The sequence below is a fragment of the Scyliorhinus torazame genome, chromosome 3 (genome assembly GCF_047496885.1).
Source record: "Scyliorhinus torazame isolate Kashiwa2021f chromosome 3, sScyTor2.1, whole genome shotgun sequence".
NCBI lineage: Eukaryota > Metazoa > Chordata > Chondrichthyes > Carcharhiniformes > Scyliorhinidae > Scyliorhinus > Scyliorhinus torazame.
Window position 1 is genome coordinate 73138480 of NC_092709.1, and position 23660 is coordinate 73162139.

Consider the following 23660-nt stretch of genomic DNA (forward strand, 5'->3'; position numbering starts at 1 on the left):
CAGCAGAACCCACCAGCAAGGTAGTTTATTTATCAGCAGAAACAGACAGTTCCTAGTCATAAGATTACAAACACACTTTTGGGTGAAAGTATAATAATAAATCAACATAGGCAAGATCAGAATTTTAAAACAATATTGCATGTACTAACTGTATAACCAGTCTGTATCGGTGACTTGGAGCTGAGAGTTGCATTCGAATGCTCTCGCAGTGATTGGTGCATTTGAGGGCTGTGTTCGAGATATATTAAAGGAAGGTGCTACTACAATGTTTTCTCTGGGGTAGTTCCCTCCATGCTGGAATCATGAATAAACTATTGTAATCTATCCCTGGGTCTCCTGGCGCTAGTTGGAAGATGTCCACCACAACACATGTGTCTTTCTTCTCTGTTAAGACTTGGTGACCCACTGAGAATCTATTTTCCTAAAAGAAGTACCAAGGTGTATTTCTACACAAAAACGGGACAATTTCAGCTGGTGTGACAGCATCTATGGAGAGAAAAAGGAGCTAATATTTTGAGATGGATGACTCCTTGTCAAAGGTGCATTTAGAACCAGACTCAAATTCCTGGCAGAAAATAATCCACAAACATTCATTTCTACTCCGTGAAAGAGAGCCAAATCTACAGAAGTATAACATGGAATTTCCAAGGGAATCTCTTTATCAATCACCATAACTTTGGTTGAAGATTGGTAAAATCATATTTTGCTAAATTGATGTAAGATATAAATGGATTTGGAGAATCATAGGATCCCTCTAGCGCAGAAGGAGGCCATTCATCCCATCGAGTCTGCACCACCTTCCAATAGAGCACTCAACATAGGCCCGCACCCCCACCCTATCCCCGTAACCCCACGTATTGATCATGGCCAATCCACCTTAGCTGCACATCTTTGGATTGTGGGAGGAAACCAGGGCACCCAGAGGAAACCCACGCAGACACAGAGGAAACGTGCAAACTTCACACAGTCACACACAGACGGATTCAAAACCGGATCCTTGCTGCTGTGAGACAGCAGTGCTAACCAATGTGTCACCATGCCACCCAAATTGAACTCAACCCCCCCACCACCACCAAAATAGCTAGTCATTCCATTTTGGATTAGTTGAAAGAGCCTGCAAAAATTCCTATGGCATTTCAGGGATGCCCATAGATTTAATCCTTCGGAAGAGCAGGTGCCATCACTATGGGACCCTGCCTGTAGTCGCCTTCCGTTCATTTTTGCTCCTCTGAACACACACCAAGTTGATCAGGTGTAAGGCAGGATTCTGTAGTGAATCATTTGAACTAAACCTTTCCTTAAAGATTAACAAGGCTTCAATGACCCCGGCCATTGCCCACTATCAGTTGCCGCACATGTTACCCCATTGCCCAGTAATACTGGGGTCCAAAAGCCTGCATACTGAATATCTGAAACAAGAAAGAAAATGCTGAAAACGCATGTCAGTTCATTTGCATTTATGAGAGAACAGACAAGTTTATGTTTTGTATAGAAGCCTTTCTTCAATACAGGGTTGATGAAGAGCTCATAATGTTTTGTTGACCAAAAATGAGTCCCAACCGAATTAGTGGAAAGAAAACCTGGTTTATTGCAATACATTAGTATTTATAATATACATCAGATTCCCAGCCGGTTCCATACCTGGCCAACTTTATACAGAACTTAAGCATGAATAATCTAGGGCTGCCCACCTGCTCAGCAGGTGAGACCGATTGCTCCAATCCCATAAATCTCGTGCGGGTTATAACATAGAGGAAACATAAATTTGTCTATTCCATCTATGAATTTTGACTGATCTCCTACGTTTTTACAGCATTTTCCTCTTTAGCGACAGATCTTGTATCGATGGTGCTCCCATGGTTGTGCTAGGCAATGCGTCTAGTAAATTTACCATACTGCAACCACAATACACTTGTGGTGTTGGTGAAAAGATTAGATATTGAGTCCGATATCATTCCAGTATGCATGAAACATCAAGGCAAAATATTCCTGGAAAATAGCTACCTAATAGCCTAGGTAAGAACACGCAAGAAAGAGATAAGCTATGTCAAATGACCGTCAGGATTCCAAATCCAAGCCATTGCTCCCAACTACCCAGAGAGCATATATTGTAATGTCAGCCACAAATGTTTACAATATATCGACTAGCAATAAATATAATTAAGAAAAAACTTAAATTCAAAATGGTAAATGAAAGAGATTGAAAACAAACATGCTACAGCAAAGTGATGAATGATTTAATCCTATAGATCAGGGAGACATCTATTTGATGTCTCCGATTTTCTAACATTCATTATTAAAATTCTAAAAATTATCTTACCTTCATATCTATTTCAGTGCCATGAAGCTGTTGTGAAACTGTCTTAATTATTCCGATTACAATATCCTGTAAGCCTTCCCTTTCAGAATAATAATGTAAAAGAAGACCTTTCCCTTTATCTGCATCTGTACATCGGAATGATGGAGCACGCATCCCAGGGTAGATTGTAGCCAGGTGATCATGTAAAGCATCCAGGTTCTGGGGGGGTGGGGGAGAAAAAGATAAACAATTTATTTCCTTAACATTTATCAAAGCATTTTGAAACAATATGCTCGATCTCTAACAAATGTTGAAAACATCATTGCAAAGTGAAAGCTAAGCCACAAGCTTCCAACATCCACATTACTTTTTCCCCTACAGACTTCATATTGAGTCACACAGTCAAAGTCATAGTTATTATGGTGCAGAAAAAGACATTAAGTCCATTGTGTCCATGTCAATCCTCTGTCAAGCAGCTCAGTTAGTCCCATATCCCCACTCAGTCCTTCTAGCCCCAAATTATTATTTTCTTCATGTGCCTATCCAATATCCTCTTGAAATTACTGATTGTCTCTGTTACCAACACCTCTCAGGCAGCAAGATCTATTAACAATTGCTGCATAAAAATGTTCTTCCTCATATCTCACTGATATCTCTTGCCCAGAATCTTCAATCTGCACCCTCATCTTTCGTTACGTACCCTGGGCTAGAGTGCAGGTCAACTCCAGCCCCACAGACCATAGAGTCCAACACTAATGAATTAACCAATAATTTGTATAAAATTCCTGAAATCTTTGGCCCATGGCTGACAATAATTTACAGTCACCAGGTTTGTAAGTTGAAACACAATTAATGTTTATTTATAACAGAACCCCTCCCCCTACAACTGTCCCACCCTCTACCCACCCACACAAGACAGAAACACACAGAGAGGTGGAAAGAGGTGAAAATAATAAGGATCAAGGGCAAAATATAAAAGTCCTTGCTTCAGTTGAGGATTTCTTCAGTGCAGTTCTTCCCGGTATGAGTGAGGTTTAAAGCCTCCAGTGTTGCGGCAGGCATGGTGGCGCGGTGGGTTAGCCCTGCTGCCCACGGCACCGAGGTCCCAGGTTCAATCCCGGCTCTGGGTCACTGTCCGTGTGGAGTTTGCACATTCTACCCGTGTTTGCGTGGGTTTCGCCCCCACAACCCAAAGATGTGAAGGCTAGGTGGCCAAGCTAAATTGCTCTTTAATTGGAAAAAATTAATTGGGTACTCTAAATTTATGAAAAAATAACACCATTCCTGGAGTGACAGACAGAGGCTTTGTTTCTTCAGACTTCCCTCTCAGCTCATGGGGTTTCCTCCAGATCCAATTTTCAGGAATCAAACATTCACAGGCTTACTGGAGAGAAAGAGTTGGCTGGCTCTTTTAAAACAGAGACTTAGCCTTCATTTTTCTGGAAAGAAATCAGCTGGGGTCTTTCACCTCTGCTGCCAGAATTCAAACTCAAAGTAAAAATGGCTCTGAAGAACATTTCAGAGAAGTCAGAACCAATCACCACCAGGTATCGGCAAAGCCCTGCCTTTTGAGCCAGCTCATTGGCCGCCGGCCAAGTCCATCACTCTGAGTCATCACTGATGTCAGTCAAATCGCTCTTGAATCTGCTGGTTGGAATTACAGACAGTTTCATGGAGACTGCATTGCCTTCAGGTCACAGGTCAATCTTCAGTTTAAACTAACACAGGCTTCTACTCGAATTAAAGACAAGGTCTGCATTAAAGGCACAGCCTGTTAATCGTCCATGGTCAAATATTGTAGTAGCAAAAATAACAGAAAGGGGAAAACAGGGAACAAACATGATTAAAACAGGAGGATCCTTACAGTTTGCACAATTAGTTAAAGGGAACAGCTTTTCGTTGGATACCTTTTCGAAACCTGCCATAAACTTCGACATCTCTATGATATCTCCCATCACTCTCCTTTGCTTGAAGAACAAACCCAGGTTCTCCAAGCTAACCTTGTAGCTAAATCCCCTTATTCCTGGGATCATTGATAGGCAGGTGGATACATCACTTGGCCCGGAAGGCTTGCATCCCAGGTTACTAAAGGAAGATCCTGGGATCATTCTGGTAAATCTCCTCTAATCTCTCTCAAGGGCATCTTTCCTAAAACATCATGACCTGAACTGGAAGCAATACCTAATCAGAACTTTATATAAGCTCTGCAAAACTTCCCAGCTTTTGTACTCAATGCCTTGATGAAGCCCAAGATTCCTTATGCATTTCTAACCACTCTTTCAATATGTCCCGTTACCTTCAAAGGTCTATGCATAAGAACCTGCAGAGCCCACTGTTCAGAACTGTGCAATTAGGTATGCATTCACCTTCTGCCAGCATGCATCCCTCTTACTGGATGATCGGAAGATAATTTCAAGACCTGTTGCAATCGCCACTCCTACTTCCTTTAGTAACCTGGGATGCAAGCCTTCCGGGCCAAGTAAGTGATGTATCCACCTGCCCATCAATTCTCACCCCGACTGATAATTTGTCAGAACCCTGTTCCTTAGTAAACACCAGTACAATGTACGCATTAAATATTATAGCTTTTTCCTGTGCCTCTGAGCATATATCTTCATCTTCATCATCACCTTCATTGTCTCCCAATCTATTTGCATGACGGTAAATGATTTCACTGACATGCATCAAACATCTGTTATTTGCTTTTTAACAACATTCTCTATCTACCTCATTTTCTAATGAGCCTTGGCTTTGGTTCCCCTGCCTTTTCCTATTGATGAATGGAATAGCCTATACCTGAAGCAGCTCTTCCTTAAAGATTATCAAGGGCGAAATTTTCAGTCACTATTCACCATGAGAGAGAACAGTGACATGAGGGGGAGATCTAGAGAGAATCGGGAAATGCGATTCTCTCCAGAGATATTGCGTTTCCTGATTTTCTCTGCCACCCGCTGGTGACGTCACGAGTTTCTCACCCACAAAATGCGAAAATCTCATTTTCATGTATTTGAATGAACTTTAATATGATTACCCAGCCGTCCCCGCCCCATGATACCCCCTCACTGAATATTCAAACTTTGCCAACATCACTTACAACAGTTTCTTAAAAACGTGAATCAGTTGAGATCTTTCCAGGGCTGCAAAGGTAAGTATAACCCCCAGGTGAGAGGGACATTTTCAGTGGCAGTGTCATGCCAGGCTGGCATTGCAATGTTGGCGCAGTGCCAATCTGGCGGTGCTAACCTGTGCCAGGAGGCAATGCCAGGGGAGCTGCATGGGTGGGGGTGTTTCCATTTATGTGTAGTGGTGGGGGAGGGGGGACAGAGGGAGGGGAATGTTGGAAATGCGTTTGAGGTGGGAAGTCCCTGATGATTTTCCAGGAAGTGATGGTGAGCCCCCGATGATTATCCAGGGTGTTTGGAGCCCTCGATGATTGTCCGGAAACGATGGGGAGCCTCAATACCTCCGTGCTGGAGGTGTAGTTCCATTTCAGTTCTTTCAGGCATCCTTGAAAGATGGTGCCCCGATCACTGTGGAACCAGTAGCCATTTCTATCAGACCCCGCCTTGCCAGTGACGGTGTAAACCATGCCCAGCTGTTTTTTCTTTAAAGAGTCTCAAGATCTGGAGCGAAAACTGGTCTGTGCAGATAGAGAGCTACACCCCAGTTTCCGGTCTGAGCCTGACACTTTGAAAAATATGGTAAGATTCTACCCCAATTGTTCTGTGGCAGCTTTTGTGTCAAACTTTGGTTCCATTTTATCCTGACTAGATCCCCTCTCCACCATTAAAGTTTGTCCTCTTCCAATTTAGAAGCTGGTAGCTGCACACTCAGTTACAACGTATGGAAAAAAATAGGGTTAATTTTAGCAACTTGTGAATTTTATTTTCTCTGCTGTTCCTTTCGAAGGCACTGATCCTTGAACTCCTCATTATGGGAGGGTAGAACAGTGGCATACTCCAGTTGGATTTGAGGCAAGACTTGTTTTCACTGAGTTTCATCTTACGACCATTTCCTTCTGTCCCTCTGTCCTCTTAACACAAAAAGGCTGCAGGGGCAATCTCATCCACAGAAACCTCTGCAAGTTATGGTCCTCCACCAAAGAAAGGACAGCTGCATGACACAGGGGTGCTCGTGACATCAACATGGAATTAGGACCCCTCGCCATTTCCTTATTTGCAATCAATTAGAATTTAATCACCATGTCTCATTTTCTGATTTAGGTTGCACTAATGAGTGACTAAAAGCCCTGAATTTTAATTTATTTATTGAAAAAGAGTTTATTTATGCAGTGCCTTTTATGATCCTAGGATGCCTCAATGCTCTTCACAACCAATTAAGGACTTTGAAGTGTAGCCACCGTTGTGAGGAAGCAAATACTGCAGCCAATTTACGCACGGCATGGTTCCACTTGCAGTGGTGATGACCAGGTATTCTGGCTTAGTGTTGTTGATTGAGGGATAAATATTGGCCCAGAGAACTCCCTTGCTCTTCTTCAAAATTGGAACTTCAATGGCCACTTAATAAAAAGAAACTGCTTCATTTTAATTCCAATCTGACAATGCAGCACTCCTTCACTATTACATTGGAATGTCAGCTGAGATTTGGTGCTCAAATCTCTGGACTGAAATCAGAACCAAAACTTTCACCAACTGAGCTATGGTTGGCAGCAACTACATTTAGTCTATGTAGACACTCGAATTTGCAGGGCCTGGGGGGAAAAAACAAGCGCATAGGAGTAATTGGTAAACATGGGCTGAATGGCTTCCTTCTGTGTTGGCTGATTCCATGGCTTGGTTAAACACCAAAACAACTTATTATTACAGAGCGGCCTGTATTAACTTTTAAAAGGCCACCATTGTGTTTAAAAACGGCAAAAGTGTGACAAGGGAGATTTTCATCAGGTTTCATGACTCCCATGAATAAAGTCAGTAATTTATTTTGTACTTTAGAATATAAAACAGTATGTAATGCAAAATGAATGTTTCCGATATGCTTTACTATAAAATGCGTGTTTACGGCATTTAGGTATAGTTTGTAATTGCAATATCTTTTGGATCACGTTTCATCGAACACAACAAACCACCTTCTGCATGAACATTGGACACGGTTGAAAGGCCTTGCCGCGCCCGACTCAGTGACGCAACAAAGCCGATAAATCTTGCGAGAGGCCTCTGACGAGGACCGGAACGCTGCGCGAGATCTAACGTGACGGCACCTGGCGGGGTTCCCCAGACCATTGGAAGCCACCGAGTGGTCAGGCTCTGGGCAAGGTGGTACCCTGGCATGCCCGCTGGCACCCGTGCACCCTGGCAGTGCCACCCAGACACCCTAACAGGGTCACTGCCAGTGTGCTAGGCTGGCAATGCCAAGGTGCTCAGATGTCCGGTTGCCAGTGCCAGGAATCTGATCCGAGGGTGCCGCCCCACGACTCACGCAGCGCCAGCTGCTGATACCGGCGTCAAATGGGCGCCGCGGGTCTGCGTATGTGCGTTGCGGCCGGCGCGAATTCGCGCATGCGTGCCAGTTGCCTTCTCCGCGCCTGCCCCGCCGCAACATGGCGTAGAATTACAGGGGCCCGCCACGGAGTTAAACTCCCCCACCAGAGGAGCCGGCCCGCCGATCGGTAGGCCCCGATCGCGGGCCAGGCCACGGTGGAGGCCCCCTCCCACCAGACCCCCTCCCCCCCCCCCCCCCCAAAAACCAGGTCACCCCCCGCAGGATGGACGCCGAGGTTCCGTCGGGTAGGACCACATGTGAACGGCGGCGGCGGGACTCGGCGGCCACTAGGCCCATCCCGCACGGAGAATCACCGGGGGAGCTACAACCCGACCGGCACCGCGCCAATGCCAATGGCGCCACGTGAATCGTTCCCCCCCCCTTGCCCCCGGGCGATTCTCCGGCCCGGCCCAGTGTCAGAAAATCCTGCCCTTGGTCTCTCTTCTGAGGTGCTTCCTGACAAGGCTCTCTCTTCTGGGGCATCCGTGGGGCAGGGGGGGTCTCTTAATTTAAGGGGTCTCTGTGGGGGGGGGGCGCTGGTGTGGGGGGCACAGTGGGTGGCGGGTCGGGTCACCCTCCTACTGGTAATGCAGAAAATTCAGAAGGGCATGGTGGGTGTTGTACTGCGTTGTGGGGCCCAGCCGCAGGTCCTCACTATTGGGCCGCCATTTTGAACAGGCAGTCCGATAGGGAATTAGGGAATCCTTCGCAATCCTCGCCATGCAAAAATTTGCATGGCTAAGGATTGGGAATTGCCTGCTTATTTGTGCTCCCCTGTCTCCCAATATGGAGAATCCTGCCTAATAACATGGTTCAGTACCTAGCTTGATATACATAGTTATAAACAAAAGGGCTAGTCTTTGACAAAACATTGGAGAAGTTTGTGTGACAACATCAATCATACACTTGGAACTTCCAAAGGGTTCTCCTGATCTTCCGCAGAAGATTGGTGGAATCCTTGAAGAAGTGCACAAACTGCTGTTTACGATATGCATCGTCACCCACCCTATACTTGGCAAGGCCCTCCCAGGGGCCAATCCCTGGCAGTGCCAACCTAGCACCTTAGCATTGCCAGTCTAGCACTATAACAGTGCCCCTGGTACCTTGGTAGGCCAAGGTGCATGGGTGACAGAGGGAGTCTCCGTCCACACAGAGGTCTCTAATGGACTGTAAGACTCTCCCCACCCCCCCCACCCCCAGGTGCCGTTATGCCTCGTGCATGTTTGTCCACGAAACGGAACCCTGGCAAGGTCTCCCAGGTGCAGTCAGAGAGTCCCAATGCCGCGTGAATCCGGCGAACGCATATTTAAATGAATTCTGTTGAATCTCGAGATACATTTCAAGTTTGCAAATCCATTAGAGGCCTCTCCCGAGATTCAACAGCCTCATCCCAACACCAAGCCAGGAGCAACAAGGCCGCTGAATCTTGCCCAATATTATTTGTGCTCTGTTCCAACAATGGCTCTTGAACTCAATCATACAAAAGCACTTAATTAATCACAGGATCACAGAATTGCCACAGCAAAGGAGGAGATCATTTAGCATGTCGCATTTGCCCCAGTTCTGAATGAAAAAGTTATTAAAAAAGTAATAAAAAGAGCAAGGGTAAATTATGAAAGAAATCTAATGTAAAATATAAAAACGGACAGCAAACGATTCTTTAAGTGTATAAAAAGGAAGAGGGTTTGCTAAAGCCAACATTGGTCCCAAGACTGCGAAGTTAATAGTGGGGAACACAGAAATGGCAGAGATGCTAAATGAATGTTTCGCTTCAGTTTTTACAGTTTTGGACATTAGAATCATTCCAATAGTAACAGGTAATGCAGAGGTTGTTGAAATAGAGGAATGTAAAACACTCACCATCACTAGGGAAAATGTACTGAGCAAACTATTGGTATTAAAAGCAGACAAGTCCCTAGGGCCCGATAACCTACATCCTAGGGTCTTAAAGAAATGGCAGCAGAGATAGGGGAGGCATTGGTTATAATAATCCAAAATTCATTGGATCTGGAAAGGTTGCAGTGGATTGGATAAAGGCTAAAGTAACACCCCTATGCAAAAAGGAAGAAAGGCAGAAAGTAGGAAACTATAGACCAGTTAGTTTAACGTTTGTCGTTGGGAAATTGTTGGAATCCATTATTAAGGAAGTAGTAATGGGACAGTCAAAGTATAAATCCAATCCATCTGAGTCAGCATGGTTTTATCAAGGGTAAATCATGTGTGTCTAATTTTCTAGAGTTCTTCGAAGATGTAACAAGTAAAGTGGATAATGGGGGTCCTGTGGATGTCGTGTATCTGGACTTCCGCAAGGCATCTGAGAAGGTGCCACACAAAGGTTAATACACAATATAAGATCCCACAGGGTTGGGGGTAATATATTAGCTTGGCTAACCAACGGAAAGTAGAGAATGGTAATAAATGGGTCTCTTTCTGGTTGGTAAGCTGTAATTAGTGGTGTGCCACAGGGATTGGTCATTGGGCCCTAACTATTTACAATCTATATTCATAACATGGATGCAGGGATAGAAGGCCAAATTTGAAGATGACACTAAAATAAGTGGGAGAGCAGTTGCAATGAGGAAATAAGAAATTTACAAATGGATATGGATAGGTTCAGTTAATTTGGCAGATGGAATTTAACGTGGATAAGTGTGTTATCCATATTGCAATCTGTGTGTGTAACCTGCCAATCGTATTTACCACACGCTGTGCATTCAAATGCATGCACAGTATCCCTGACTTAGAAATTATTACTTTTTCTGTAACTTTGAACCCATCAAATAACTTACTATTTCCTGGTGAGGTGCTATCTATCTCTCCAAGTATTCTGTGCAGCTTGGTATTCCTCTCTGATATTACCTCCTGATTTTTACTCCCCTGCCAAGTTAGTTTAAATCCTCTACAAAAGCACCAGCAAATCGCCTCATAAAGAACTCAGTCTCAACTCTGATTAGATGTAACCCATCTGGCCTGTACAGGTCCCACCTCCTCCAGAGCCGGCCCGATATCCCAGGAATCTGAAGCCCTCCCTCCTGCACCATCTTTCCAACAACACATTCATCTGCTTTATTCTTCTATATCCACATTCACTTGCATGTGATACTGACAGTAATCTGGACATTAGTACTTTTGAAATTCTGCTTCATAACTTCCCACATAGCTTCCTATATTGTCACTCGAGGGTGTCATGTGAGAGTACCTTTAAGAAATGCATGTTTAAGCAATGTACCTTTAAGGAATGGAGCTGATCATATTACTGAAGTGATGTCAGAGGGTGGGGGGAGCTGAGCTCACTTCTGCTTTTTTGAGTTTAAGTTTGAGAAGGCAGCTGGGAGTGTCTGTGTGTTTTGCTGTGAGCTGTAGGAAGAAACACAGAGATGGCTTGTTGATGTCTGCAATCCAAAGACTATAAATATATTGCATGTAACCTAATGTGTTCTTATTTTTGAAGGTTTGAAGTCTTTTGGATGTTTAAAGGAACAGTTTGAAGGATTATTTAGTGTTGTAGTCTTTTGGGGTTATCTTTGAAGTAATGGGTGTTAAGATATTCAATGTTTGTTTTTAAAAGGTTAACTTGAGTTCATAGACTAACATTGTTTTGTTTTAAAAACCAATTTTCCATTTCTGCTGTATCACACCTGGAGAGTACGCCATGTGCTTTCCATACCACAATCTATTAAAAGTTGTGGGTCGGTTGAACTCCATGAAACACTTTGGGGTTCTGTAAACACGGACCCATAACAATTGGGGGCTCAAGGGGATAAAAGTCTATCGATTGGATTGGCTTAACAAATTTAAAGACAGTGAGGGGTGAGCATATTTTGGTTGCTTTTCAGGTGTGGTATTTTAGTTTAAGTGGGGAGTGTGTTGTGGACAATGGCTCTTTCAGAGGCTCAGAAGTTTTTGGGGGTGGACACAGTAACACGCAATATCTTACGGACAGAGACTAAAAGCAGACTGTTAGATTTGGCAAAAGCATTGCAGTTAACATTGCCTAGCAAAATGCGAAAAGATGGAGGTACTTACCGCGGTAGCTGAGCATTTAATTTTGCCTGAGATACATTCTGACTCATTAGAAATCGAAAAGGTCCAGTTGCAGATTAAGCAATTTGAACATGAAAGAGAATTATAGCAGCTTGAATATGCAATGAGAGAAAAAGAAAAGGAGAGAGAAGAGAGAAACAAAGAAAAAGAGATAGAGAGGAAAGGGAAAAAGAGACAGAGTTTGAACTTCATAAAATGGCTAATGAAACATGAAAATCAGTTAAAATTGGCAGACGCAAAGGGAAACTTACAGTTGGATGAGATTGATGAGGATAGTGAGACAGAGCATCGTAGTCAAAGACGTGGTGGGGATCTATTTAAATATGTCCAAGCATTGCCAAGGTTTGACGAGGAGGAGGTAGAAGCCTTTTTCATTTCATTTGAGAAGGTAGCTAAACAAATGAAATGACCACAGGACATATGGGTATTACTGATTCAAACAAAGCTGGCAGGTAGAGCTAGTGAAGTGTTTGCATCACTACCGGAGGAGGAATCTGGAACTTATGAGGAGGTGAAAAAATCCATCCTAGGTGCATATGAGCTAGTGCCTGAAGCTTACAGACAAAGGTTTAGAAATTTAAGGAATTAATTTGGTCAAACATACATAGAGTTTGAAACGCTCAAACAGAGCAATTTGGATAGGTGGATAATGGCTTTGAAAGTAGACCAAACGTATGAAGCTCTTTGGAGTTCTGTAAACCCAATGACCATATCCCTCTTTCCGCTGATGTCATTGGTAGCATTGCTGGCTGTTCACCCTCAGGGTGCTCTGTAGCCATTCAATTGTATCCTTGACCCTAACACCAAGGAGGCAACATACAATCCTGGATTCACATCTGTGGCTGGAGAAATGTCTGCCTACTCACCTAACTATTGAATCTCCTATCACTATTTCTCTTTGTCTTTTTTGTGCCTCACCCCAGGACAGCTAAGCCACCCTTGAGTCATGGATTTGGCTCTCACTGCACTCCCCCAATGAACCATCATTTCTGATTTGTGTTAAGAATTGAATAATGGTTGGAGAGTGGGATGCACTCAGAGGATTCCTGCATTACCTGCTGTTTCTTCGTAGTCATCTGGTGGTCAACCATTCCTTCACGCCTGCATACTTACATGGTGCCGGGTCTCCACATCTATTCATGTGTTAACACAAAGCTCTCAAAGTCATGAATGCACTGCAGCGACGCTAGCTGCTGCTCAAGTTCCAAAACCTGGAGTTCAACAGCCGTTACAGCAGACAATGCTTCCTGCACAAATGGTTATCCAAGACATGGGATGAACACTGAAATTTGCACATAATGAAGGCTATGCAAGCTAGAAATCGGAGGAATCCTGCCATTATTTTAGAACAAAGAACAAAGAACAAAGAAATGTACAGCACAGGAACAGGCCCTTCGGCCCTCCAAGCCCGTGCCGACCATGCTGCCCGACTAAACTACAATCTTCTACACTTCCTGGGTCCGTATCCCTCTATTCCCATCCTATTCATGTATTTGTCAAGATGCCCCTTAAATGTCACTATCGTCCCTGCTTCCACCACCTCCTCCGGTACCGAGTTCCAGGCACCCACTACCCTCTGCGTAAAAAACTTGCCTCGTACATCTACTCTAAACCTTGCCCCTCTCACCTTAAACCTATGCCCCCTAGTAATTGACCCCTCTACCCTGGGGAAAAGCCTCTGACTATCCACTCTGTCTATGCCCCTGATAATTTTGTAGACCTCTGTCAGATCTCCCCTCAACCTCCTTCGTTCCAGTGAGAACAAACCGAGTTTATTCAACCGCTCTTCATAGCTAATGCCCTCCATACCAGGCAACATTCTGGTAAATCTCTTCTGCACCCTCTCTAAAGCCTCCACATCCTTCTGGTAGTGTGGCGACCAGAATTGAACACTATACTCCAAGTGTGGCCTAACTAAGGTTCTATACAGCTGCAACATGACTTGCCAATTCTTATACTCAATGCCCCGGCCAATGAAGGCAAGCATGCCGTATGCCTTCTTGACTACCTTCTCCACCTGTGTTGCCCCTTTCAATGACCTGTGGACCTGTACTCCTAGATCTCTTTGACTTTCAATACTCTTGAGGGTTCTACCATTCACTGTATATTCCCTACCTGCATTAGACCTTCCAAAATGCATTACCTCACATTTTTCCGGATTAAACTCCATCTGCCATCTCTCCGCCCAAGTCTCCAAACAATCTAAATCCTGCTGTATCCTCTGACAGTCCTCATCGCTATCCACAATTCCACCAACCTTTGTGTCGTCTGCAAACTTATTAATCAGACCAGTTACATTTTCCTCCAAATCATTTATATATACTACAAAGAGCAAAGGTCCCAGCACTGATCCCTGTGGAACACCACTGGTCACAGCCCTCCAATTAGAAAAGCATCCTTCCATTGCTACTCTCTGCCTTCTATGACCTAGCCAGTTCTATATCCACCTTGCCAGCTCCCCCCTGATCCCGTGTGAGTTCACCTTTTGTACTAGTCTACCATGAGGGACCTTGTCAAAGGCCTTACTGAAGTCCATATAGACAACATCCACTGCCCTACCTGCATCCATCATCTTAGTGACCTCCTCGAAAAACTCTATCAAGTTAGTGAGACACGACCTCCCCTTCACAAAACCATGCTGCCTCTCACTAATACGTCCATTTGCTTCCAAATGGGAGTAGATCCTGTCTCGAAGAATTCTCTCCAGTAATTTCCCTACCACTGAAGTAAGGCTCACCGGCCTGTAGTTCCCGGGATTATCCTTGCTACCCTTCTTAAACAGAGGAACAACATTGGCTATTCTCCAGTCTTCTGGGACATCCCCTGAAGACAGCGAGGATCCAAAGATTTCTGTCAAGGCATCAGCAATTTCCTCTCCAGCCTCCTTCAGTATTCTGGGGTAGATCCCATCAGGCCCTGGGGACTTATATACCTTAATATTTTTTAAGACACCCAACACCTCGTCTTTTTGGATCTCAATGTGACCCAGGCTATCTACACACCCTTCTCCAGACTCAACATCTACCAATTTCTTCTCTTTGGTGAATACTGATGCAAAGTATTCATTTAGTACCTCGCCCATTTCCTCTGGCTCCACACATAGATTCCCTTGCCTATCCTTCAGTGGGCCAACCCTTTCCCTGGCTACCCTCTTGCTTTTTATGTACGTGTAAAAAGCCTTGGGATTTTCCTTAACCCTATTTGCCAATGACTTTTCGTGACCCCTTCTAGCCCTCCTGACTCCTTGCTTAAGTTCCTTCCTACTTTCCTTATATTCCACGCAGGCTTCGTCTGTTCCCAGCCTTTTAGCCCTGACAAATGCCTCCTTTTTCTTTTTGACGAGGCCTACAATATCTCTCGTCATCCAAGGTTCCCGAAAATTGCCGTATTTATCCTTCTTCCTCACAGGAACATGCCGGTCCTGAATTCCTTTCAACTGCCACTTGAAAGCCTCCCACATGTCAGATGTTGATTTGCCCTCAAACATCCGCCCCCAATCTATGTTCTTCAGTTCCTGCCTAATATTGTTATAATTAGCCTTCCCCCAATTTAGCACATTCATCCTAGGACCACTCTTATCCTTGTCCACCAGTACTTTAAAACCTACTGAATTGTGGTCACCGAAATGCTCCCCTACTGAAACATCTACCACCTGGCCGGGCTCATTCCCCAATACCAGGTCCAGTACCGCCCCTTCCCTAGTTGGACTGCTTACATATTGTTTTAAGAAGCCCTCCTGGATGCTCCTTACAAACTCCGCCCCGTCTAAGCCCCTGGCACTAAGTGAGTCCCAGTCAATATTGGGGAAGTTGAAGTCTCCCATCACCACAACCCTGTTGTTTTTACTCTTTTCCAAAATCTGTCTACCTATCTACTCCTCTATCTCCCGCTGGCTGTTGGGAGGCCTGTAGTAAAACCCCCAACATTGTGACTGCACCCTTCTTATTCCTGATCTCTACCCATATAGCCTCACTGCCCTCTGAGGTGTCCTCCCGCAGTACAGCTGTGATATTCTCCCGAACCTGTAGCGCAACTCCGCCTCCCCTTTTACATCCCCCTCTATCCCGCCTGAAACATCTAAATCCTGGAACGTTTAGCTGCCAATCCTGCCCTTCCCTCAACCAGGTCTCTGTAATGGCAACAACATCATAGTTCCAAGTACTAATCCAAGCTCTAAGTTCATCTGCCTTACCCGTAATACTTCTTGCATGAAAACATATGCACTTCAGGCCACCAGACCCGCTGTGTTCAGCAACTTCTCCCTGTCTGCTCTGCCTCAGAGCCCCACTGTCCCTATTCCCTAGTTCTCCCTCAATGCTCTCACCTTCTGACCTATTGCTCCCGTGCCCACCCCCCTGCCATACTAGTTTAAACCCTCCCGTGTGACACTAGCAAACCTCGCGGCCAGGATATTTATGCCTCTCCGGTTTAGATGCAACCCGTCCTTCTTATATAGGTCACACCTGCCCCGGAAGAGCTCCCAGTGGTCTAGATAACGGAAACCCTCCCTCCTACACCAGCTGTTTAGCCACGTGTTTAGCTGCTCTATCTTCCTATTTCTAGCCTCACTGGCACGTGGCACAGGGAGTAATCCCGAGATTACAACCCTAGAGGTCCATCTATTAGGTAATAAACCTTGCTACTACTAATAAGCTTTGCCGATATTAATAAATTAAAAAATGATAAGACTCACCAGCTACTCCTTTCCCTTCTATTGGCTCAGATTCAGTCACTACGTTTGGAAAACGGGAAACACAGTGGCCATACGCAATGAGCTAACTTAGTGCCAAATTGGCTATATTTAAGACATGTGTCTTGTGGTCCTGTGCATATCAGTTTGAGACTGCAGGAAAAATCAACTCTTCTGGTTTCCATACAGTTACCCAAAAGCAAACATTTATCAGTCAGCGCTAACTTCACACCTAGCTGGTCCTTGATTAATAAAGCTTTTATTCAGTCTTACATATTCCTTCAAATCTAGTCAATGACATCCTGAGAAGAAAAGGAATTGAAGACAAGTGTATTTGCAAAGCTGAGAATAACTGAAGGTAGGAATAACTGGTTCAAATAATTTTCATGATTCCATCTAATCAGGCTGCACTTAATGTAACTAATTGTATAGCTCTTTGCTAAAGTTAGCACAGGTATGATGAACTGAATGTCCTCATTATTTGCTGTGTGACTCTCCAATCAATCTTCACATATTTCAATTTGGTACAGCATATTTTTTAGTCTATGGATAAGTTTACTATTGAACATTTCAACTATGCAGCTATTTAGTAATTTATATACATCCATAGAAACTGAAATTTACTACCATTTACTACCATAAACACATTTACCTGCAGAAACTCTCTAACATTGGAGCCCAGAACACGAAGAATTGTATCATAGCCAGATTCTTGACAGAATTCAAAAAACATCTTTCCAAACATCTGCAGAATTTCGCCAGCATTGATTTCTGTGAAGGATGAATCATAAAACATTCTGTCAGAACTCATTTCAAATATCTCAAATGTTTTGTTCTGCTTTAAATATTCATATAACTTGAAAGTGTTTGTGGGTAACAACATCTGCACAAGATTATTTACAAATCAAAAACGTACCTTATGAAATGAAAATCGCTTACTGTCACAAATAGGCTTCAAATGAAGTTAATGAAAAACCCCTTAGTCGCCACAGTCCGGCGCCTGTTCGGGGAGGTGGATATGGGAATTGAACCCGTGCTGCTGGCCTGCCTTGGTCTGCTTTAAAAGCCAGCTATTTAGCCCTGTGCTAAACCAGCCCCACCATTATGGAAATGGAACTTGAACTTCAAACCAACAACGTGTATTGTACGATATATCAAAAAAAGAGCTAAAAAGTAAGAAAGGCAACAATATAAGAAAAACACTTCCTAATGTCCATAAGTTACTTTCAATTCCAATCTCACTAAATGCCCTCTCCCTTCAAATGTATCCCAATGTTAACGACACACGTATTGGATCTGAATTATTCTTGGTTCCACAATTTGAGAGACAAGAAGATCAAAGTAATTATTGACAAAAAAAACACTCATGGTGGGGCAAGGAGAAAATCAGGATGTGTCACTTTGGAGAATGAGGAAGAATTTGGGCAATGACGTCTTGTCAATGACGTCTTGTCCCTGACCAGGCTTTGCCTTGCCTCACCACCACCAGCACGACCATGAGCTGCTCCTTTTCCACCAATCACATGCAAGTGGAGACGGGGCAGATCCTGGAATCTGATCACAAGCCCTTTAAGAGAAATCATCACCTGAAAGTCAAAGACGCTTCTCCCACCTCGCTCCTCCAGAGCCCTCATGCACTGAGATAGGAGAGGGAAGCGATGAGCGGGAGAGTCAGGCAGTGGGAGGTTCAGCGAGAGGGTGGGTCAGGGAGATGGTGAGGCCACAAGTCAGGGCATCAGCAGGGTAACAGGATGTATGATGAGCAGAATTGGTAGCTCATGGGAGATACTGTAAGTAGAAAGTTACCATATTTATTTTATATTTTTCATTTTATTTTATAAGTTATTTAATTTACCAAGATAGAAATTTAGCAATTTAAATTATTTCAACTGAAAGGGTATAATGTTTCTATTTTTTTTCTGATGACGAAGGCCCTACAGAACCACCTACAGCTTTTACATATAGTTTTAAGAAGAAAACTTGATTTGCTTGAAATCGTGATTTTCAAGAACATAACAGTAGCTTTTGTTCTGCTCTCAGGATGTGAGCGTCGCTGGCTAGGCCAGCATTTATTGCCCATCCCTAACTGCCTTGAGAAGATGTTGGTGAGCCACCTTCTCAGACTGCTACAGTCCATGTGATGTAGGTATGCCCCCCCAGTTCTGCTAGGGAGGGAGTTCCAGGATTTTGACCCAGCTACGGTGAATGAGCAACAATATAGACAGGATGGTGTGTGGCTAGGAGGAAGACTTGTAACTGGTGTTGTCCCCAGCATCTGCTTTTCTTGTCCTCCAAGGTGGTAGCGTTTGCGGCTTTGGAAGGTGCTGTCGAAGAAAGTTTGCCGAGTTGCTGCAGTGCATCTTGGTACACGACAGTGTACTCATGGTGGATGTTTGTGTAAGGGGTGCTATTTTGTCCTGAATGGTATAAAGCTTCTTGAGTGTTGTTGGAGCTGCACTCCTCCAGGCAAGTGGGGAGTATTCCATCTGCCTTGTAGATGGTTTACAGGATTTGAAGAGTCAGGAGATGAGTTACTCGCCACAGAATTCCAAGCCTCTGACTTGCTCTTGTAGCACAGTATTTACATAACAGATCGGTTCAGTTTCTGATCAATGTCAACCCCAGGATGTTGATACTGAGGGATTCAGCGATGGTAATGCTATGGAATGCCAACTTTAAGTCATGACTTACTGCATCAATCCTTGAAACTGATGAGTCACTGTTAATTATATAAAAATATTGGCATGCATCCTAGACTCCCTGTGCTCTTAGTTTTAAATCCACACATAAGTCACCATTGTAACTTAATCTAAATAAAATGGGGAAGATCTGTACAGATGACTTCAATTGCAAGATCACAATTCTTTATGCCCCAATTTCAGCAGAGATAGTATATTGTGAACTCAAAAAAAATAGAAAGAGACTAAATTCCGACTGAAGTATTAACCACTCCTAAGTAAGTTCTGATCAAACCCGACCTCTCATCCAAGTAGGAGCTTCATTAAATTATTCAAAAGGGGCAGTGGTGGTTTTCTGGTAGATGACATTTTTCCAGTGTACCCAGAACACAACATGAATGGGGCCACGGATAGACCTTTAGGCAGGGGACCTATAGCCCAGATTCTAAAGATAAATGTTTCTTTTAGCTTTTGGGGGAGGGGTGGGGGCAATCTTGTAATTTCATTGTGGCTTTGCTTTACACTACTATTGCTTGAGTTTTCTCAAAACTTTGTATTTTGGCTGGAGATGCTATTTCTACAACCAATGGGTTTGCTGATTAGTCTCTGCCAAGTTGATGTACTTGGAGGAAGAGTAGAGCAATGCTGGAATGCAACACAAATCAGGCGCGATCAGAGGAGCTTTGAACCTTTCCTTTCACTTTATAAATGTAGCAAAGCTTCACTCCTGCCTCTCCACTGCTGAAACCAAAGCATACATCATTATCATCTCAAAACCCAAAAGCCCTGATATTAATGTTCCCCAGGTGCTAGAGACAATGGCCCGGATTCTCCAATCCCGCGGCCAAGTTCTGACGCCGGCGTGAAAAGCGGCACGAGCCACTCTGGCGTCAACAGGCCTCAACTGGCAGGTTTCCACCACCTTCCAAAGGGGCTTGTACGGCGCCCGAAAGCCAGCGCGCCACAGCCAGCGTGAGTTTGCGCATGTGTGTGAGCTCCCGTCTCCGCGCCAGTCCCCGGGCAATATGGCGGAGCCCTACAGGGGCCTGGCGCGGAGGAACATAGGCCCCCACAGAACTAGCCCGCCCGCCGATCGGTAGGCCCCGATCGTGGGCCAGGCCACCGTGGAGGCCCCCCCGGGGTCGGATCTCCCCCCCCCCTCCACTAGGACGGCCCCCGCAGACAGAACTCCGAGTTCCCGCCGGGTGGAACCATACGTAACCCACGCTGACGGGACTTGGCCGAACTCGGCCCGGAGAATCGCCGGGGGGTGGGCACTTTCAACAATCCCACGGGCGCCCGAGAATCGCTGCAGGAGAATCGGCGAGCCGGCTTCGGGGTGGCGTGGCACGATTCCCGCCTCCCCCGGCGATTCTCCGATCCGGCACAGGGTCGGAGAATCTCGACCAATAAGTCCCCAGGTGGTACAGATGGAAGATCAGTCTCCTTAAAATTATGCGGGGATTTTCAGATTTATAGTAAAACAGTAAGTATAAGTTAAAGCGAATGACCCAAAATGTTGGAAAGTGAGAACTGATGCCCCAGAGGAATAAAGTCGTAGAGACATTACAATACAGAGGACTCCATTCATCTAGAGTCCATGCCAGGTCTCTGTAGTGTAATCCAGTCAATCTGAATCTGTTGGTCGATCCTCACACCCGACAATCTATTTCCCTATTTCTCCTTTTGAAATCATTGATCGTCCCTGCTTCGCCCACCCTTATAAGCATTGGGTTTCAATTCATTACCGCTCGCTCCATAAAACGTTCATCCTCATTCCACCTGCATCTCTTGCCCAAACTTTCAAACTGTGCCCACTGGTGCTTGCACCATCAGCAATGGGGAACAGCTTTTCTTTGTCTATAAAACTTGTCGTAATCTTGTACACCTCTACCTAATCTCCCCCATTCTCCTTTGCTCCACGACGGACCACCCTAATTTGACCCAACTAACGTTATAGCTAACAATTCCTCATCCCTGGGAGCATTCTGGTAAGTCTCCTCTAAATGACCTCCACATAATTCCTAAAATGTGGGGGCCAGAACTAGATGCATCACTCTTGTTGGGGCCTAACCAGAGCTTAATAAAGGTTCTGCACAACCTTTCCTGCTTTATTTATGGAGCTCAAAATTGCATTTTTCTCGCTCGTTAGTTTCTCAATATATGGTTTCACTTTTGATTTTGGCAGCCTGGATGGAGGGTTCTAACTAACCTTCTCCCAAAAGATTTAACTAATTATCTCCAGAAGGCCACTGCACGGACAGGCACTCTCCAGCAAGTGTGAGTGCCATTCTCGTGAGACTGTGAACATCCAAAATGTTAGCAATTCTTCTCTTCATCGATAAACTTAAATGTTGCAAAATGTAAGATAATAGATTAGTGTCAGTGTAAGGAGTGAATCCAATCCTATCATGTTCAGGGATATAGTCGAGCAAGGACAGAAGGAGTGGTAACGCCCCTTTAAGGGGCAATTGTTCACAGGCCGTGTGACCTGCCCGGGGGCTATCGCACGGGCGAACGCAAACTCTAGTCAATGGGAAGAAAGCACAGAGCCCGGAAAGCAGGAGCCTGGGGAATGTGGACCCGGGAGTCAAGGAGTAAAGACCTGTTTTTCAACTGCTGTTCCTGTATATAGTTTAGCCTAATTGTTTGTTCCATCAAATCACTTTGATTTAAGAAGCCTCTTTGGCGATACCTCACACTATTACAGAAGGAATAAATGCTTATGATATCACAGCTCAGGATCAAATGAGGGGGATACTGGAAGCTTTAAGTAGCTGCATTTAAGACATATATATCATGGCCATCACGACACAGAAGTCCAACAGTTTACTTTGAATAAAATATCAATTTCCTATGTTTGTATATGATAATCAATATCCGCAGAAATATGTGATCAACCTACTCACTGAGGACTTTGCTGGCTGCACTGATTAGATCATATGTTTTGGAATCATCATATATAATCCGTACTAGAAACTGTCCTTCCACATCCAGCTGTGCTTCTTTTCTGCAAGAAAAGAAAACAATTTGACAAAACATGACACACAAGGCTTACAGTCCTCAGTTTCTGCACAAATTCTCCAGGTTTTCTGAAAAAACAGAAAGTGAATGATTTCTCCTTGGGAAACAGCGTAAACAGTTAAAATGGTCATTTATACCATTTTTCTAGGGTTTCCACCAATCCTCTGCCAGGGAAACTCCTTGGAAATTTAAGGACACATATTGTATGACTTATGCATGAGTATGATGAAATGAAAAGGCTATAAGAGTTGGAAAATTCATGCTAAAATGTCACACAATTCTAAACATTACAAAGAGAAAGACATGCACACTGTTCACTATTTCCCAGTATGTATTTATTGTTACGTTGTTTTCTTTAAGCCTGGAAAGAAATGGGGACAAATTTACCATCCCTTCTAAAGAATTAAGGTGGGTGATTTTAACTTCCCTATATTAACTGGAACTCACTTAGTGCTAGAAGCTTGGATAGGGCAGAATTTGGAAGGAGCATCCAGGAGGGTTTCTTGAAACAATCTGTAAATAGTAGAATTAGGGAAGGGGCCTGGACCTGTTACTGGGGAATAAGGCCAGCCAGGTGGTCAAAGTTTCAGTAGGAAGTTTCAGGGGAGCATTTTGGGAACAGTGACCATTGTTGCTCTCTTTACTTGGTTCTAAATATGGCGGTCAATATGGTCGCCTTCCTTAATCCTAATTACGTTTGCTTTAGAGTCGCCAGATACCCGAATACTGATCAAAGAGCCGATACACCAGTTAGTTAGTTCAAAGTCAATACTATTTATTTACATACACAGCAATATCTACTCCTGCACGAAATACTGCAGACTAAACTACCTCTAACGCTAACACCTATACTTAGCTTTGGGTGCCCACTCAGAGGAACAATGGCTGTTGTTCGGATCTGAGGCTGCTGGGGTCAAAGGGGTACAAGAGAGCAGCTAAGGTCGTCCGTCTGGTAGCGAGCGTTGATCTTGGACTTACTTGCTTCTGGTGTAGCTGGTGGAAGGGTCGCTCCGCTTTGAGAGCCGATTACAAGAGAGTGATTCTCTCCTGGGGCCTTCTTCTTATACCTAAGGGGTTTTGCACGCTTTTGAGCGGGAATTGAACTTGGCCCCAATCAATTGGGCCGTATCTTGATCACTCGTATTGATCTTGACCAATAAAGGGGTGGGTGCCCTGATGGCTGGGTGTGTCCTACATGGCCGTTGGCCAGGATTTGTTTGTGCTTTCGGTTTGGGGAACTAGCAGATCGGTTACTTGAGTATCTCCCCTTTGTTCCCGGAGATGGGCCTTCAATATGCTGATAGGCCTACAGTTTCAGTCTCGTCTGGGAGCTGCGGGCCCAATGCACGTACAGGCTCTGTGCCTGCCTGCTTTCTTAGCATTGTCCATAGTCCCCTGCAATCTTTGCAAACATCCATTTTGTATT

General features: G+C 44.4%; 1 protein-coding gene across 2 annotated transcripts in view; it reads right to left on the reverse strand.

The window, feature by feature from the left end:
- Positions 1-23660, reverse strand: part of gucy1b1 (guanylate cyclase 1 soluble subunit beta 1) — a 182260-nt gene that overhangs the window by 106685 nt on the left and 51915 nt on the right. For both annotated transcript variants that reach the window (XM_072495799.1, XM_072495800.1), the window contains exons 3-5: positions 22120-22220; positions 17185-17303; positions 2321-2518 (exon numbers count right to left, since the gene is read on the reverse strand). In XM_072495799.1, the coding sequence (XP_072351900.1) occupies positions 2321-2518; positions 17185-17303; positions 22120-22220 (418 nt within the window). The remainder of the gene's footprint in view (positions 1-2320; positions 2519-17184; positions 17304-22119; positions 22221-23660) is intronic.